The sequence below is a fragment of the Aulostomus chinensis genome, chromosome 9 (assembly GCF_037954235.1).
Source record: "Aulostomus chinensis isolate RoL2024-O1b breed Wild chromosome 9, RoL_Achi_v1.0, whole genome shotgun sequence".
Lineage (NCBI taxonomy): Eukaryota > Metazoa > Chordata > Actinopteri > Syngnathiformes > Aulostomidae > Aulostomus > Aulostomus chinensis.
Genome location: NC_141328.1, coordinates 21,061,420 through 21,079,558, shown reverse-complemented (window position 1 = coordinate 21,079,558; position 18,139 = coordinate 21,061,420). Strand labels below are relative to the sequence as shown.

The 18,139-nt window shown below is 44.0% G+C and overlaps 3 protein-coding genes across 7 annotated transcripts; all 3 read right to left on the bottom strand.

Moving 5' to 3' along the window:
* Nucleotides 1-1,736: 1,736 nt before the first annotated feature.
* On the bottom strand, nucleotides 1,737-7,198 carry LOC147256305 (uncharacterized). The gene is made up of 8 exons (XM_086214215.1): nucleotides 6,935-7,198; nucleotides 6,659-6,846; nucleotides 6,232-6,332; nucleotides 5,060-5,146; nucleotides 3,661-3,808; nucleotides 3,502-3,581; nucleotides 3,342-3,435; nucleotides 1,737-3,037 (listed from the first exon to the last, which is right to left on the bottom strand). The coding sequence occupies exons 2-8, from the start codon at nucleotides 6,768-6,770 to the stop codon at nucleotides 2,628-2,630; spliced, it is 1,032 nt and encodes a 343-aa protein (XP_086070341.1). The 5' UTR covers nucleotides 6,771-6,846; nucleotides 6,935-7,198; the 3' UTR covers nucleotides 1,737-2,627.
* A 12-nt stretch (nucleotides 7,199-7,210) lies between these two features.
* On the bottom strand, nucleotides 7,211-9,453 carry nsun5 (NOP2/Sun RNA methyltransferase 5). The gene is made up of 4 exons (XM_086214214.1): nucleotides 8,295-9,453; nucleotides 7,968-8,160; nucleotides 7,688-7,852; nucleotides 7,211-7,542 (listed from the first exon to the last, which is right to left on the bottom strand). Exons 1-4 carry the CDS (start codon nucleotides 9,217-9,219, stop codon nucleotides 7,347-7,349), a joined length of 1,479 nt encoding a protein of 492 aa, XP_086070340.1. The 5' UTR covers nucleotides 9,220-9,453; the 3' UTR covers nucleotides 7,211-7,346.
* A 154-nt stretch (nucleotides 9,454-9,607) lies between these two features.
* mybl2a (MYB proto-oncogene like 2a) lies at nucleotides 9,608-17,675 on the bottom strand. Of its 5 annotated transcripts, none has more exons than XM_086214206.1 (12): nucleotides 17,620-17,675; nucleotides 15,509-15,611; nucleotides 15,263-15,334; nucleotides 14,839-14,937; nucleotides 14,514-14,734; nucleotides 14,119-14,239; nucleotides 13,376-13,429; nucleotides 12,971-13,218; nucleotides 11,841-12,540; nucleotides 11,307-11,549; nucleotides 11,001-11,201; nucleotides 9,608-10,891 (listed from the first exon to the last, which is right to left on the bottom strand). In XM_086214206.1, the coding sequence occupies exons 1-12, from the start codon at nucleotides 17,646-17,648 to the stop codon at nucleotides 10,316-10,318; spliced, it is 2,667 nt and encodes an 888-aa protein (XP_086070332.1). In that variant the 5' UTR covers nucleotides 17,649-17,675; the 3' UTR covers nucleotides 9,608-10,315. The 5 variants fall into 5 exon arrangements, with proteins under 5 accessions (XP_086070332.1, XP_086070333.1, XP_086070335.1 ...); XM_086214207.1 differs by lacking the exon at nucleotides 17,620-17,675 and adding an exon at nucleotides 17,229-17,511; XM_086214209.1 differs by lacking the exon at nucleotides 17,620-17,675 and adding an exon at nucleotides 16,924-17,187.
* Between the last annotated feature and the right edge of the window lie 464 nt (nucleotides 17,676-18,139).

The following is an 18,139-nucleotide window of genomic DNA, read 5'->3' as shown; positions in this document are numbered from 1 at the left end:
TTATGCTTTCCCAAGGCCCACACAGGGCATTGGTGACACTGTGAATAGTTAGAAGCAGACAGTTTCTTCCACTTATCCTGTTAGGGGTTGCGGGGGGGGGGGGGGGGGGGGCTGGAGCCTATCCCAGCGGGGGGTTCACCCTGGACAGGTCACCAGTCCATCACAGGGCCAACACATAGAGACAGGCAACCATTCACACTCACAGTCACACCCACAGTCAATTTAGAGTATCAATCAGGCTCGTCCCCTCTTGATGTCTTTGGACTGTGGGAGGAAGCTGGAGTACCAGAGAGAACCCACACAGGAACAGGGAGAACATGCAGACTCCACACAGAAAGATCCTGTGCTCGAGCTGGGACTCGAACCCGGAACCTTCTTGCTGTGAGGGGACAGTGCTGACCACTGCACCACCGTGCAGCCTGTTTCTGTGACTGTAAAGGGATTATTTCTGATATACGGTACAAGAGTAGCCAAATAGAAATTCAGCAAAGTGACTGTTAGTTCTGTCTGTTGTGTAGAAATACACAGTGACAGCTAGCAGATCACTCAAGAATGCAGCTAGGAAGCACATCAGATTGAGTTGAACCAAAGTGATGATTATTTTATCTGAAATCAATGTTTAGTAAGGAAGAGAATGTGTCATTTTCTCTTTTTAAAGTTAGCGTATTGCAACCCGCTTCTCTGAAAATTAAATCTTGTCCAAAATTCAGACACAAAACACGTATATATTACATATATTCCTAATTCCAAATGTCATATTTTTCAAAATGGTTGATAAATAAGGATTAATGAGTGATTCAAAGGTGTTTTTTTTTTTAAGGGTATATAATACAAATCCATTCTTGGACCAAACTCTTAACCATAACGGAATGATTTATTATTAATAAGATACAATTAGACTCTCAATCCTGATTGTCTGCCAAAACATCTCACTCATCAATACTAATGTACCAGTTAAGCAAACACTACTGTGATGTAAATGTAAATTAATATACTACATACTTCTTACTAATTTACTCAGCAGAGAAACAACAATTCACTTTGTGCAGGATAAAAACCTGCTAAGAATATCTGTGTATTTCAGTATAAATGAGGACCTCCGTCAGCAGACTTGTGATAGCGTTTAGATGAAGTGTGTGTTGTTTAAATGTGCTGACAGCTGTGTGTGTCCAGGCCTCCCATCCACTATGTGACGTGCATATTTTATGTGTGTTAATAATTTAAAGGCCTATTGAAAGATTCACCTTTCTGTCGTTATTCCTTTGAGTCACAACTGAAAAGAATGAATGAGAATCTCATACTGTTGCAGCTCGATGGCAACAGGCCTAAAGAAAAAAAAAAGACTTGAATCCGTAGATGGTTTTTACAGTTTAACCAGCAAGCATCTGATCGGTTTTACTTTTACTTTTTCGATGCAATTCTAAATTCAGAAAACTATTTTTATTGCTGATGGGAAATTTCCTACAGCTAAGACAGCACATAGATCATGTCATTTTAGATTTCAACACATCCACTGCTGCTGAACCTGTTCTCTTGATGTCTCCATGCAGAATAAAACAAGTTCATCTCGCCTTGGTGTCGCTACTGTCCCTTTGTGTACTGTACAGAGTGAACCCCAGCCGGCGCAGAGCCAGGATAGATTAAATGTGAGATCTGGGACGACCTTTGACCCCATCCCTATAGCGCACCAGGGGTCTGTCTGGTCCATGTGGTAGACAGTGTATGTCAGCAGTGTGTGTGTGAGACAGACAGACATACATGTAAAAAAAAAAATTTTTTTTTTTTTTTTTTTAAAAAGGCCGACAGATTGTACATGTGCATATACAGTGTGAGTCTGGGCGTGTCGGCCATCTGAGCAGCTGTCATATGGATTCTTCCCCACCAATGAACACACACACACTCACTACTCTATAGTATGTAACACGTGGAGTGGCTCTCACATTCCCTGTCAAATAAAAAATGCTACTACTTAGGCACATTGAAAACACACACACACACACTGTAAATTTAACCAAAAAAAAAAACAAATAAGGACACAGACTCACTATTCACACAAGGAAGCACGTATTTATGTGTATTATTGTGGGAGTTCCAGATTTCTGTTAGTGAGGGTAGCTGGTGCTACTCCCTTTCTTCCACCTCACTGAGCCCCCGCCCCCATCAGTTTTACACTAACCGACGTCCTCACAGCAGTTTTCTCAGAAACAAAGAAAAAACAATCGTCTTATATCGTTTTAAAGGCTCAGTTCACCCAAATCACGCACAATAAAGGGGGAAATATTGTGTGCCGCCATGACGCTCCCCACCATGCTGGAGGAATCTGTGGTGTTTAAAATCAAAAGTGCTCCAAGCATTATTCTTTCTAGAAATAATCCCTGAACACACCACATGGCTGCACACCACTGACATTGTGAGTGTGATTTGGTCCAACAATGAATGATGAACAATTGTTTTTATAATAATGTACAAACAGTAATTTCCCTCTTTTTTATTGTATCTGTTTTATGCTTCGTACATTGTTCATATACGTTCTTCCCCAGCTGTGGCATTTCCACCATGGCGCTGTTCCGTCTTCTCCGCCTCCTTCTCCTGTCAAATCCACTCAGTCACTCCCCTTCTCCCCCCTCTTAACTCCTGTACTCGTCCCCACAGTCCCCAATGAGTACCACGAGATCCCTGGAGCGCTGTGTTACTGCTGCAATGGCGGCGAGATCTTCCGTCGACAGCTTTAGGTCAGGGCTACAGCTAAGCAGGCTGTCGCTGATGTGCTGCCCCGATCCTGCGACGCCCAACCGACAGCCTACAATGACCCCGCCCACAGCAGGGCGGTCCAGCACGTAACGCATTGCCACACTGGCCACTGAGCAGTCATGTCTCTTGGCAACAGTCTCCAAGGTGACGAGGAGGTCCTGGAAAAGGCTCCATCCACCCCAAGTGTCGATCATGTTCTTGTACTTAGAGAGGGAGGCGGTGTAAAGTTCCGCCCTGGAAGTAGGCTCCACCTTCCCAAGATAGCGCTCGGAGAGCAGACCTCCCGCTGAAAGACAGGAATGTTGGAGGGAAGATGGTGGATGTAAAGAGGACAGGAGAAGAGGAGGAGGAGGAGGAGGAAGAGAGAACACAAGGAAAGGGAGGGAACAGTGATGGGGTGTAGAAACGGAAGGAGAAGGTCAGTCAAAATGAAAGATCAGAGAGGGAGGGTGGAGGAGGAGGAGGACATGCAGGCACTGACTCCATCTTAGAAACCCTCCATTTTACATCTATACACACCCCTGGTCATCTCATAAAACACCTCTCTATAGAGTAACTGCTCCAGTGGAGTGATCTGGAGTGAGTCTCACCCAGAGTGCCGTAAGTGAGGAGCTGAATGTTGTTTGCCAGACAGAAGGACTCCATCCTCGCCGCAGGTCGCTGGTCAATCAGGGAGTACTGAACCTGCAGGACCGACATGTGTAAGACCACAGAAGGAAGAGAGATTCAGAGTGTGGGGGGAAGTACTACCTGGTTACTGGAGATGCGGATGCCTCTGTTGGAGATCTCCTCCAGTCTCTGTGTGTCAAAGTTTGTGAGAGCGAGTTCTCCTGGCAACAGAACACATGGGTCCCCATAAATGTGATAAATCACAGAAATCCCACTTCAGGTGAGCAGCTGCGTACGTACGTATGAGTCCCTCCTGCTGCATGTCAGACAGGTGTCCCAGAGCATCCAGGTATCTCTTATCTCTATAGTCCCACCAGTGGAACTGTACACAGTCCAGACTGTCCACCTGCATGCGCGTCATGGATCGCTGCAGCGCCTTTTCCACCACCTGCGTAAAAGGTTGCCTCAGTGTCAATTTCAACATCATTAAAAGCAACAAACTCCATTTAATGGTGGAATTGTTAAAAGGAGCACCCCGACTTTTTGGACAATACACTTATTCATCCTGCCTGAGGCCACATGAGGGTGGATTCCCTTCTCTCTTTTGTGTGATTATTGAAGAACAACGAAGGGAAGCATGCTGACTGCTAGTTAGCTTAGTACAATGAATGGTAATGGGTGGGAGGTGTTACCATATGTCCATAAAGTCATCAAATATACTTTTCTCCAAAACGGTCTTTGCCTGTATTCATATCCTAGGGGCGTGCGTACCATTCGTTCAGAAATACTTTAAAATTACAGGACAGCGTGATCTCATGTTGGAAATTGTTATATTCATATGCTACGTCATGTTTACATGAGCTTAACTTCTCGGCCCACCCCAAAGAAGGTTTAGGAATTCAGTAATGAAGTACAAAGTGTCAGTGCTTTTTATCTCCAGCAGGAGTTGTCAATAGTGAAGGACAGTTCCCATGAGGATGAGCCCATCACAGGGACGTGCTACCGGTCTGCAGAGCATGCAGACTGGACATGACTCGTAACTGCTGTGCACTCTTGACCTTCAATGGATAAAGAAGCAGGTGGGGGGAAAGATGTGTGAGTGTGTGTGTGTGTGTGTGTGTGTGTGTGTTTGTGTCAGATAATTATGCTTCTCAACAGATCATCACCGCCATACACAGAAATGAAAGAGTTGTCCATCCAATCAGAAGAGGGAACCGCCCCACGGTTGGGAAGATCTACTTACATTTGAAATATTGTTTAACTCTCTATAAAACACTCGTTCAGGGACAGAATGGCGTCTTTGTCAGCCTGTACGTGTCAGGTGAACTGACACATACTCTGTTGTGGCCAGGGAGCAATAGACATCGACCCAGAGCTCTGAACAACTTGGGTGATTCATCTTGCACTGTGCAAATAAATACTCTTGATTGTACTCATTGGTCTCCTGCATGTTTGTGGTTACGAGCGCCAACCATCAATGAACACGGCAGGCTAAGGTCGAGCGAGGTTCTGTGGTCGAACCCGACACTCAGAATCACATGCACAGTCGGAACTACTTTCCTGCACTGCGTGGAATGATTTGACACAGCACCTCGACCTTCAGTAATAAAACCGACTGAAAAAACTTCAGTTGCGGTTCCAGGATGTCCTCTCTCTAATGGATCAAACTAGCCTGGGTGGGAGTCAGTCAGTGGCTCACCTTGCGATCCATTGGTCCTGGTCTTGGCACATATTTGGTCAGACCCTGCAGAGCTGGGGGGGGGCTCCCAGATGATTTGGACTTCAGCTGCACATCACATAAGGAATCAAACACATGACACGTTCAGCTCTGGTTTGTTTCTGTATCTGGCTCTTAGCTAGTTATACCCCGCCCGCTCCTTGATCACTTGACAGAGATCAGATATTTGCACTTTAGTTTTGAACCAAAGTCAAAAATACTGCACTACAAATTTTGGTAAAAAGAAAAAAAAGTCTTTTGAGACCCTAAAAGCCGGATGGAGAATCACTCACCGGGCAGGAGTCCATCACAGGTACCTCTGTAAAACTGGATTGAATGATATAGGCCGCTTATAGTTTACTGACGTTTGAAGATAAAATGTGAAAAAGTCATATTTCTGACATATGTGCATCAGAAACATTTATTCTTTCAGTGATTTCCAGGATACTGGCATTTAGCATTTTATTTGCAGAAGGAACAGTTGATGTTTGTAGTTTTCTTTTTTTTCCTTCTTTGTTTTATTATTTATCAGAGGACAGAATGAGAGAGTTTCAGGAGCCTCATCATAGTAACGTCTTTCTTGTTAACCACACACAAGCGCCCCTCTAGGGGCCATTTCCCTCAACTATACTGCATCAGCGCCCTCTGGTGGCTGAATCGAACAAAAATTCCACTTTTGCTTCACTCTGCTCTGTGACTGACTACTGGAGTTCAAAACTCCCTAATTTATAATATTTTTGTCACAATAATGTTGAGATATTTTGCTAATTGTTCCAAATTAGGTCAGATAACTCCACATCTGCATTTTTCTGTTCATCTATGATGCTTTAAAACATCTCAGCACCACAGAAATCAGCTGTCCGAACACACAGCTCTCAAATATTGCACGTTCCAGTGCTGTAATTCCAGAGCTTCTCACAGCACACTTTACTGCGTGCAAGATGGATAGTTTCTCAGTTCACATTAATTTATCAAATGAAAAAAGAGGAATTCCTTACACCTGAAAGGACTATTATGATTTACAGCCACATTATTGCCATTTTACTGAAGTTTCTCCTATCAATAAGTGACTGGCTATTTAACTGTCATATACTTAGTTCATCTGTGTGTGTGTGCGTGTGTGTGCGTGTGTGTGCGTGTGTGTGTGTGTATACCTGGCTGTTGAACTGTCCAAATATGTCCTCAGCGGGCCCATAAATGTCTGCCATATCAAACGTGGTCAGCCCAGCATCTACATAGGCCTGCATAGCTTCCACTAGAGAGATGAGAAGAAGCAGCAGTTTATGGATGGAAAAGACAGATGGATCACGAGGCTGTATTTCATTCGGAATGTTCATTTTTATTTACATTTGATTACACACACACATTGCAACTTCCTCAGACCTACAACATGTTCATCCTTGCACTGGTTTAGTGAACAATCGCTTTATAAAGGAAAAGTTGCTTCATGTATAAACTTTCTATTTATTCATTTATTTGCAATGCTCAGGCACACCTCGTTTTATAGGGGCACACAGGTCAACCTGAATGTAACAAAATTTTGACTAACAATGTTGTCTTCTTAAATCCCGTTTTCGTTACCTGCTCGGACTTTATCCACCGGGCCGTGCGCACCGGACACCTGCCACATCCCGTTCAGGACCCGGCATATCTCAAGACCTCCGGAGAGTCTCACTTTGGGTACCGGGGACATCCTGCTGGAGAGGCCGTGGAAGGCGAAGCGAGAGTCGGCCAAAGGTTCTAATAGTCGCACGGTTGATTAATATCTTCTATGGTAAATAAGAAATAACATTGCGTTTTTTTCCGTTTCCCATCATTTACAAAGTCCAAACCATTTGACAAGTAATAGTTACTTACTTTCCTTCAACTCGTGCTTTAACTGACAGCGCAACGACACCCTTACAAAACATTATCTACGCAAGTTACGAAAGGTTTTGTAAGGATAACAGTGGATGTTTTGGCCAATAGCTGACTGTGTTTGACCGGAAATTATCTTCTTCTTCGGAAAAGGTTCACTAGTAACCTACACCCACGTACAGTACTGCCCCCTGCCGGACACCAGATGTTACGTCTTTTGAAGAAAACTAAAGAAAAAGATCTCTAAGAAAAACACAAATAATAATAAATGGGGAAGTTTTAAATGACAAAAGACAATAATTCGTGATAAAACCAAAAAATAACCTTTACTTTTGTCACAAATACTGCTTCCAGGCAACATAGAAAAGATTTTCTTTAGGAGCAGTCCCTCCCGGTACCATGCTGCCACATTTTAAGGTGCTTCTTCCTCCACTGCAGCTGCCACCTTCTTTTTCTTCTTCCTCTTCCTCCTCTTCTTCCTTCCTGGTGTAGTTTCCATCTGTCCTGCGGCAGGTGTCGGTGTGTCCTCAGTCTCTGCTGCTTCTTCTGAAGAGTCTGCAGATCTCCTCTGGCAGGCAGGGGGACTGGATGGTGTCACCTGAATGTCACTTCAACAGAACACAGATGAGTGAAGCTGGCGAGCTAATTTCAAAATAAAAGCGCTCATTTGGGCAATCATTAAAAAAAAAAAAAAGGTCTTTCAGTAGCATTCAGCACCTCATCAAAAAGTGATAACCGCACATGTGGATTTACCTCATCTGGACAGTTGGCTCCTGCGTCTGACTCCCACCATCTCTGTGTTTCTCCAGCAGAGCCACAAAGAAGCCGTGTGTGTGGGTCCTGGTGACACTGGCACGCAGACACTGGGTGAATGGCTGCAGGCCTCTTTCAGGCCACTGAGCCAGCAGAGGGACCAGTCTGTAGCCAAGAAATAAAACAAAACGCAGATCCACATCAAGTTATAGTTCCATTCTAACATTACAGCTAATTTGGGATAAAAAAAAGTTTGCTCTATTTGACTGATTGTTGCTACCTGAAGCTGGGGTTCTGCTGCAGAGCCGCCGCTACCACGTCCTCATTCTCCTGACGGTGGACGGAGCAGGTGGAGTAACTCAGGCGCTTCAGTCTGGGGAACCTGAGGCCATGGTTCAAGCAACGTAGCTGGAAGGAGGCCAGGGACGCCAGACGATCCACGGAGGACGTGTTGTCCCTGAGACACACCATACCTGTAACACACACTCTGATTAGAGAGATTGTGTAAACCACACACACACACACACACACACCTACACCTGCTTTGGGTCTCGACCAATTGAATTTAAATTATAAATGGTTGAGTTGTCAAATAAAGACACTGTACCTGATCCGCTGCAGGAGGGATCCAGCAGGATGTACTCCACATCTTTATACTGCTGGCTCTCAGGGTCCACCTTTAGGAAGTCCTGGTGGGCCAGTTGCTGACAAGTGACCCCTGCCCTGAGCAGGAGTGTGGACATGGTGGCCAGACGCTTTGCATCTAAATCAAAGGCAAACAGCTTGCCTTTGTTGTTCATGATGGCAGCCAGGTGGCTAGTCTTGTTTCCAGGAGCGGCGCAGGCGTCGATGACGTGGCTGCCAGGTGGGGCCTTGAGGAGAAACGCGGGGAGGCAGCTGGCTTTGTCCTGAAGGATGATGTGGCCTGCCTTGTACAGGAAGTGGTTATGGAAGTCCATTTTAGGGGAGAAGACAAGCAGCTCTGGCAGGTGAAGGTCCCTCACAAACTCTCTGGCCTTCAGGGTCAGGTCATCCACTTTGGAGGCCTCACCCAGGTAAGAGAAACCGTCCCTCTTCAGGTAGTCAACAGCATCCTCCACGGTGGTCTTAAGGGTGTTTACACGCACATACCTGGGCAGCTGGTCCCCGTCGGGCTGCTGGACGCTGCTGGGGAGCAGGTCTTCGTTCCTGCTGACCTTATGCTTGACTTTCATTCGAGCCAATGCAGCCTGCAGCCGGGAGCGATGCTTCATCAGCAGTGCTTTCCAGGAGCCGCCGCACTTTAGCCCTCGGCCCATCAGCAGATCGTAGACCAGCACTTTGGCCAGGGGCATCTTCAGTTTGCTCTGCTTCAGGAGCCTGGTGGACTCGATGATCTGCTGCAGGATGGAGGAGAACTTGTGGGCCCCACAAACCAGCGCGAACAGCTGCTTGATGTTGGCGAACTTGCTGTCGTACACCAGAGTTTTGAGAGCCCCCTGCTTCATCTCGACCCTCTCCAGGATCTGAGCTGCGGTCACGTACAGAGCCATGCTGGAAATTCACGCGTAGCTAGCGGAGAAAACTGGACGATTGTACCGCAGCCTTTTCTACTAGTATTAATTCTGCTGACCAGACGCACGCACTTCTTATCATGCTAGAGGATCGATAAGGAGATAGCAAGACATTTTTCTGCCTTTGCTGTTTAAAATCAACAACGTGACTATATAGCAACCACATGCATGCTTTACAGAGGACGGTCTAACCCGGAAGTACAAGCTTATTCTTTGACGTCAGAAGCCTGTCAAGCCAATCAGCGGTTGCGTTAGACAAAATCCCTCCTCTTCGCAATTCTGATCATATGAATTGACTCAAATATAGACAATTCATTTTTTATTTAAAAAATAAAAGAATAAAGATTAACATTTTTTTTACTAAATTCGGATACTGTAAGGAAAATGGAGTTCAGGCAAATTTGTTCCGTTTTATTCTTAAATATATAGGTACATTCTCCAAATAGTTCCAATACCAGCTGATGCATATTCAAAAACAGAGGTCAACCAAGTTGCAATATGAGCAATTTGCAATAAATTCAGTTAGCTGACATTCAATGTGAACTTTTTAAGAAACTGAACTATCGATGTGAAATTAATATAAATGGAATTCCAAAACAAAACCACCAAACATAACTACAAATTCAAGAGCAGCAATCATCAAGGCTTTAGAAAAAATATTCTTTGCGGCACTTGTAAGATAACACAGACAAACATAACAACAACCAGTAAAAGGCTTATAAAATGAACATGGTTTTAAGCGGCAGTCGCTCAACCTGTTACTGCAATAAAACAAATGCATTACAATCAGTGAACAGGGAAAAAAGAAAGCGTTTTAACAGTGCAATTAATGGCAGCTTTTACAAAACTTGACGCTATGCACTCCCTGCAAAAAAAATAGTCAAAGGCTTGGTCTGATGCTCAATTCAGTTGCTTTCAGTCTGATGTTTGAAGAACTTAGGCTGAGCAGGATGGTGTATATTTGCAATTCTAGGAGTTGTGCATAGTTTGTGTTTAATGGAATGTCCAAGTGAGGTGAAGCAAGTGGGGATCCTCTCTGAGGAGGGATGAACCAACGGCACTATCGGTGCTTGACCTATCGAGCTTTGGAGGGTTTTTTAACAGCCTTTGCCTTTAAAGAGTTTTTGTAGAGAAGTAGTCTCTCCGTGGTGTGAGGGGGCATGCGGTTCCTTTTGGCTCTGACGATACATGCTGCCATTGGGCAGAGCCGGTCAAAGCCTCCTGAGGTGGCTGGTACAGCTAGCAGAGTCTTAGCGATGCTCTGAAGTTGAGGGAAGCGAGTAGCAGCTTTCCAGTACAGTAACACAGAGCTGCTCTCCCACAAGGGTTCGGACAGATACGTGTCAAGTTCTGATATCTTCATCTTCTTGGAGGGCAATTGTCGGAAGTTGAAGATAGACTTGCGCTTGAGGTCACTTTCGTTGATTCTGTCGCAGCTACTGACTGAACTACCATCTGTCTGCGCGTCGGCTTGGCTTTCCTTCCCGTCATCCTGCTCCTTGCATGTTTGGTTGTCATCTGCCTTCTCACAGGGAACAGCTGCAGCTTTTAGGCAGCTCCCCAGTGCAGCTTCCACAATAGTGTGAACCTGATTCTTTGAAGGAGGCCTCAGGAAGCCAGTCTGGTCCTCTATTTTGGCATCGGAGAACGGCTGGGAAAAGATTTCCAAGTTAAGTTCGGAATTCTCGGAGAAGACAGCTTCAGTATGGAGGTTTATCAAAATAAATGTGTGGCTGAGCAGAAAGCACAGCAATACTCACATTCAGTTTGTTCCTGGGGTCCAGGACAGCTGCGAGTATCAGGTCTTTCTGGTGAATCAAGGACTGGAAGTGAGTGTGGAGACCTGAGCGCAGAGCCTTGCTGAAGTGGGTGTAGTTTGTGGCACAGCTCTCCAAAGCCTTATCAAGGCCAATGAGGGCGGGTACAATGTAGGAGATGGTCACACCATTTCCTTGCAGGACCTGGTATCATGAGGCAGACAGGAGATGCTCACAAGACCATCTCAAGGCATATGCTGACTGCACTTTATCAACAGGGGAGGCTTGGAGTCAACAGTCAAGAGTTACCTGCAAGGCTTCCTGGAAGAGCTCAAGGAGACCCAGGATGTCAATGACTTGCTCCCTTTTGACCATGATCAGAGGCGGGGCACTTGCTGGCTCACTGGCCTCGATTCGAGCCTGGGCCAGGAGAAGCATGACAGTGCTCCAGGTGGACTCCTGCACCATTCGCCGAATAGACACCATCATAGAGTTCCAGCGGCAGTTACTTGAGGACGGGCACAGGGACACACTGGTCTCCTTCATCAAAACCTGAACACAAGGACACACACAAGGCTGGAGTAAACTCACAGTCGGAGTCTGGACTGTACACAACATCTCAAATGACTAAGTAACTCTTGGAACTGAAATAGAATTGTGTCTCCACAGTTTGAACGGCATTTGTATGCTGGGATATCTCTGCAGCGTTGCAATACATTATTTAAAATGGCATTTTGACATGTTGCATTTCTCCAACTGTGCTCAGTGTGCTTTAGCAAAGCTAATATGACCCTGATAGAAAATAATCCTCCAAAATGCATCTGACTGTGTGGTTTTTCCTACCTCAGTCCAGTAGGCGCTGCTTCTAAAGAAAGCCACCACATTGTGGACCTGTGAGAGCAGATTCTCTACAACCCTGGAGTTCTTCAGGGCCTCCTTGATCACTTGCTGTAGTGTTCTGGCGACGCAAGTGGTCATGGTCCCGATCTGCAGTTCTGAAAACGGGGACTCCGTTTCAGACATCTGGTCTGATAAAAATGCCACTATATCATCTCCATCTGGTTCTCCCCTATTAGATGAGCACATGATCTTGTAGTCGCAGAACAAGTTGTTAGCTAGGGCTTCTTTGGCGCTGTTGACAAGGATGTAACCGATGCTGCGGGGGAAGATGCCATAGCTCAGCAGCACGCCTTCGAGCTCCCCGGCCACCGCGGTGCTGAGGTTTTTGTGGCTGAGGTGGCGGAAAGCAACGACAGGACGGCGGATCTGCCAGGAATCGCTGATGAAGTGGAGCTGCACTATGATGATGGGCTCTTCTACTAAGCTGGACTGATCCCCTGCCCAGAGGTCGAGGGTGACATGAATGGCGCCCTCTCCACCTTTCGTTTTGGCAAGACAGGCTTTGAGGTCGCGAATGAGCTGAGGCTTGATGGTTCTCTCCACGTCATCGTACAGCTGTAGGCCGATGGCTCGCTGGGACAGCTTGTTGTACTCAGGGCTGACGGTGCTCATGAAGGACCTGAAGCCAGCTCCTTCAACAAAACTGGCCATAACAAGCAGAGAATACACATTCTGATCAACATGTTTTCAGGTCGTTGAGGCCACTTTTTATAACCACACATTCTATGTGTTAACAAATTAATAAAAAGAAAAAAAAAGAAAAGACAAATCCCTGTCAAAATACACCACATATAAGGATACAAAATGATCGTGTAAGTAAAACCAGGAACTCTTCTACATAACGTCTCCAGATCTGAAAATTATTGTTGTCAAATTCCATGACTGCATAAACTCTTGTGCATTTTAAAATGACACATCTGAGTTTGTTATTGGGACAAACTAAGCATGAATCAATATGGGGTCCACACAGAAAAGATGATGTAACTACTGAAACTACTTGCTCTTAAGTGAGGAAACATGACATCATGAGTTTGGATAATATTCTAGTGATGAATATCAACTCTACGAGTCACCTGAGCGGCAGCATGTCTTCAGCAATCATCCTCAATGCTGCATCAGTCAACTTCTTCTGGTCCACCGGTGCTGCTGCCATGGCTGTGGTGCCTGAACTTGAGGTGGGACTGGGAGTTGAACTGGGGGGCAGTGAGGGACTGCGGGACTGCACCTTTGCTCCAGACGCCTGCGTCTGTGGCAACGGAACGGCTGGTTTCTGCTTGACTTTCTGAACTTCCTTCTGCTTCATCTCTCTCTCAAGCCTGACCTGCAGCAAAGCCCGGAGTGGGAGGGTCAAAGTAAGCTTTGGAGAAAACATACAGCATTCTTCTGTACAACATCCACGCAATTAAAATCGCCTCGTTTAAATAACATTTCTCTGAAAAATTGAAATTTGTTCATTAAAAGTAAATAAAAATCCTTACCACTTCAGGATTTACTGGTTCGGTGTCTAACACAACGTCACATTTGAAGTCCACCTGTCGAGCAACATAAAACGTCTTAGTGCTGCAGAATATGATGCATGCATTTTTCTCTTAAACTTAAGTAGCAGGACTTGTGGGATACCAAATGATTACCATCTTTGTTTTTACATTTTTTGAGAGTAAGGCGTGGCCATATTTGAATAAAAGAGTGGAAGACCCTGAGGAAGTATTGTTGCGCCTCTGACCACGGTTAAGGGATTTTAACGACATTTCTTTTTAAAATACCCCACTTTCTCCTCTATGTTACTCTGAACGGAACCATTATTGATGTGAACTTCAGGAGGTGATACTGGGAACTCATTCAGTAAATGCTGAATAATTTTCTCGGGCTTCCTTTATCAACTCATTTCTTTTTGGAACCAGAGGCACCGCCCCCTGCAGCCCATTATAAAGAATGCAGGTTTAAAGATGTTCTGTCCCAGTCTTAAATAACGTGATTTATCAAACTGAAATAAACCAAAAAACAAACAAAACAAAACCAAAAAAAACCAAACAACACCATTTTTAATTGCTTTTGTAAATTTTATATCTTAACTATTGCTTTTATTATTTTATATTGCATTCAAATGTATTAAGTTGTTAAAAAAGTAAAACACAATTATTAGAAAAATCTGTAAAATAATGGAAAATTTTTAAAAAACAAAAAGAAAAAACAAAGTATGTAGAGTCAAGCAGTGCTGTACCTCTCCTTCCATAAACTGTTGAATATCTAGGGAGATGGTGTCAGACTCGTTTTTGAACTCGCCTGACGCAACTTTATGTTTGACAGTGGCGTTCCAGTGGTTCTTCACGTCACTGTCGGTCCTGCAAGAGAAAATGTATAGGTATGTCAACATTTATGAGCAGCGACTGACTAAAAAGGCTGTAACCAAATCAAGCACCTTTGTCCAGCTTTTTCATTTCAAACATCTTAAGTATCATTTTACATTTGTAACACAATGCAGCGTGCGGTATAGAGGAGTTAAATAGACATATTTAGAAGGGTCTGGGTCTGAGGATGGGTCCTTGCACGTGTGTGTAATCGTGATTTTTAAAGTGATGGGAACAATGGTGTGTAAATCCCTGTTGACTGACCCACCTTCCGGGGAGCAGCCTGGCTATATCCAACCACCGGTTTCCCAGAATGGAATGAGCCTTGTAAAGTATGACCTCTTCTTCGTTGGTCCAGGAGTTCCTGTTGATCATTGGGTCAAGGTGGCTGTGCCAACGTTGACGACAGTGTCTCCCTAACCGCCCCTTTAGTTCCTTGGCAACTAAAGCCCAGTGTCTGGTGCCAAACTTGCCGACGAGCTCTATTATCTGCCCAGAGCAACAAAGTGAAGAAGAACATTACTACATGGAGGGGGGGGGGGGGGGGGGGGGGGGTGGTATGGGGCTCTGTATTAAGACTGTGAGTTTTCAACCTTGTCATCTTCCTCTTTGGACCACAAACCGTTGCCAACATTCGCATCAGGATCCAGGTGGGTTTTCCAGCGGTGCATACACTGTAACTCCGTCCGCCCCTGTCAAAACAACTCCTCCTCTTAAAAATTCTATGACAGGCTGCAAAAATTTTAATTGTTTCATTGTGTGCTTAGCTTTCCAAGGTTATCTTCTCCAATAAATGGGAAAAAACTTTTTTTTAATGTTTCATTAACTTTACAAGTTCACTATTTTCTATTTGATCAAATTCTCCCTCTTTCCTCCGTCACCATGTACATTTTGCAACTTGTAACATCCCTCTCATTCTGCATATCTGTTGAATTATTTATGATTATCTAGAAAGCTGCTGAGATAATTTTATACCAAATGACAGAGCAACAAACTTTTTGTTCAAGTGTGACTTACTGGTAACAAACTGGCAATGTTTTTCCAATCCTTTTTTCCAAAATTTTTTATTAGGATTTTGAGATTTTCATCCTGCAAAGAGGAGGAAATAAGTTCAGACATTGTGTAACTTCAAAATTTGATTCCATTTATATGTTGGTGGTCTTACTGTAAAGACTAACAGATGGTAAGATGCTTCATATTGGGTTAGTAGATGGACATTAGCACTACGTTTAACAGACAATAGTTGTTAAAATCCTCACTCACCTCTTCCTGGGTCCATTTGATTGTACACTTGGAACCATCCTTTTTATCCCCGTTTTCTGAGTCAATGTCAAGGCAGATACTACCACCACCCTCTTCTTCCATTCTACAAACACACACTGATGGTGAGACACATCTCATCGCGTGCAATATGATGTAGTAGATGTCACCTTCCTAGCGGTGCTACATTTTTCAAACGTCATCCTGAACAAATTTTTAAAAATCTGGTTTGGTAGTAGTTTGAGGGGTTTTAGTCGCAGATGGAAAAACCTGCCTGGACATCAACAGCTGTTATTCTCTTTGAGTAGATTGAGCATAAAATGACTGACATGCAGCTGCTCTAACCATGACTCCTACAACGTTGTATATGGTACAAAAATGCCCATTAAACTTGCACCTCACCATTAAGTGCACTGCAATTTCACTATAACATTGACTAGGATGACATTATTAGTAAAGGAAATACGTGCAAAATACATAGTTCATAACACAATTAACGACACAGGTACTGTCTGATATACATCAACTATACAAACTCATATTGCTTTCTCATGCAAACACTGCACATTCCAGATGCTGCCACATTCTACCATGTTTGACAACCAAATGCTTTGCAACAACCACATCCAAAAACTGCTGAAACTCAATTCATGGTAGAATCCACCAATGTATGATTCGAAACAGTTGACCTGTAAAACATATAATGGTCCACAAAAAGCCATGTATGGTCAAAACACTTGTCCGTCTCCCTCACGTCTAACAGTCTAGCCGCTAACAGGAAACACTGAAGAGAGCAGTTGCAAAACTATCCACATATGTTCAACGTATACTGTTACCAGAGCAAACGTGTTCCTTAAATATCACCACGCTATTAAACCACTTATTGACAGCTGTCTGTGTGTTAATCTGCGTGCATTCAGACGTTAATACGGACGCTAGCATCAGGAGTTTACAACAACACGCCATCTCTGCCTCCCAACAGTCAGGAAAGGTCGTGATGTTAGCTAACACACACTCCCACTGTTAGCCAGGTTGAGAGAAAAACCTCTAACTTTCTCACTAAAACGATAGTGCACAAGTAGATGAAGCCCAGACAATCAGCACCGTGTACAAGAGTTTTGAACAAAATCCGACACATTAACAGTTGTATCTAAACGTTTGCTTCGTCGTTTTTCCTGTTACAAGAGCTCTGTGTTCCACCCTCCCCACGGGAAACCTTCCCAAAAAGCATGCTTGTTGTGCCGCCTCCACAGCCTCGAGCTAGCAGCGTTAGCTGGCTACAAAAAAACCTGAAATAGTATTCGCGATAGCAAACCAAGAGAATTACATACACTTAAATGAGAAAAGCTGTTTAAACACGTCGCTGCCGTCATGAAAAAATAGAACAAATAATGAACCAAAAGTACATAGAAACTTACATTTTAAGTTGGCAGCAACTTTGGGCTAGCTAGATATCCTGCATGAGCACTCTACAGTGGAGTGAACTATGCTTCTAGGAGGGTAGAGTGCCCCTTGCGGCGGACGTTGCTACTGCACCGCTGACTTAACGTTAGCATGTCGGAATGATAATGCTTGTGGTTTAGTGATGAAGTTAACCTGGATGTCACTTCTAAAGAACGCTGAATTATGAACCTAAATTTCAAACTTTCCAACTGGTTCTAGTATACAACGACTTTTAAACACACTTTTAATTAAAAAATGATAATGATAATAATAAAAGTACCCCCATATTTGACAGCGCGACATCGCTCCTTCTTTTGTCTTAGCTAGTTTGCCTCAACTTTGGCTTGAATTCGGCTAAAGTAACGCAAACTAAACACTTGGTCACATACTCGAGTAACAAACAACCACATATTTGATAATGATTTTGTAAAATACATAACAGGTTTCAGGATTTGTGCAGCTGTAGGCTACTGGTGAGAATTTTCGGGAGAGAAATGGCAGAAAAGGGCCGCGAAACCCGTCTGACCCTCCCAGATATATCGAAATGTTCGAGTTACTCAACCGTTGACTTCAACAAACAATCGTGGCTGTTCTACCAGCATAAGGACTGATTAAATTAACCTCGTAGATAATTGCGGTCTTTCGTCGCCCGATGATTTTTTTCCACATACCGGTGCAGTAGGTGGCGCTGTGGCGCCATGTTATCTGTAAGGATGTTGCGGAAGTTGTAGAGGTCTAACAAAACCACAGTTAGGAAAACTTGTCAAATGATCCAATTTCAGGAAAAATGCCCCCCCCCCCCTCCATTTAATTCTAATATATGGGAATTTTCACAGTCACAACAAGAAATAGTCACACAACACACACACTTCTGAACTTTTTTTTATGAAGAACTGCATGTAAAATAACTTTAGGCAATGAAAACAGTGTTTCTGAAAAATGTGATGGAGATTCGTGATAATTACTCTCAAAACGAACAGGCCATCAGAAATAAGACTGATGCAGCTATCAATGAATCATTGAGTTGATTGGCAGGGCCACTGCCAACCTCTAATATATTCACGAATAAACAATAATAGATATTTTTACAAAACAGACCACATACATCCAGAGTGATACGCAAAGAGATATCCACATGATCTTTATTTCAGTGACTGACTGAAGCTATCAATTAAAATATTACAATATGGA

What these genes read in the sequence shown, in the direction of transcription:
- mybl2a (XM_086214206.1), bottom strand. Translation starts at nt 17,648, where the DNA reads ATGGCGCCACAGCGCCACCTACTGCACCG. An exon ending in TCAAATGGACCCAGGAAGAG is followed by an intron (nt 15,335 to 15,508) that starts GTGAGTGAGGAT and finishes TCCTCTTTGCAG; the next exon opens with GATGAAAATCTCAAAATCCT. An exon ending in GCAGCGCCTACTGGACTGAG is followed by an intron (nt 11,550 to 11,840) that starts GTAGGAAAAACC and finishes CCTTGTGTTCAG; the next exon opens with GTTTTGATGAAGGAGACCAG.
- nsun5 (XM_086214214.1), bottom strand. Translation starts at nt 9,219, where the DNA reads ATGGCTCTGTACGTGACCGCAGCTCAGATCCTGGAGAGGGTCGAGATG. An exon ending in CAGCAGAACCCCAGCTTCAG is followed by an intron (nt 7,853 to 7,967) that starts GTAGCAACAATC and finishes TCTTGGCTACAG; the next exon opens with ACTGGTCCCTCTGCTGGCTC. An exon ending in GAGCCAACTGTCCAGATGAG is followed by an intron (nt 7,543 to 7,687) that starts GTAAATCCACAT and finishes GTTCTGTTGAAG; the next exon opens with TGACATTCAGGTGACACCAT.
- LOC147256305 (XM_086214215.1), bottom strand. Translation starts at nt 6,770, where the DNA reads ATGTCCCCGGTACCCAAAGTGAGACTCTCCGGAGGTCTTGAGATATGC. An exon ending in GGTGGATAAAGTCCGAGCAG is followed by an intron (nt 6,333 to 6,658) that starts GTAACGAAAACG and finishes TCATCTCTCTAG; the next exon opens with TGGAAGCTATGCAGGCCTAT. An exon ending in TTGGACAGTTCAACAGCCAG is followed by an intron (nt 5,147 to 6,231) that starts GTATACACACAC and finishes TGTGATGTGCAG; the next exon opens with CTGAAGTCCAAATCATCTGG.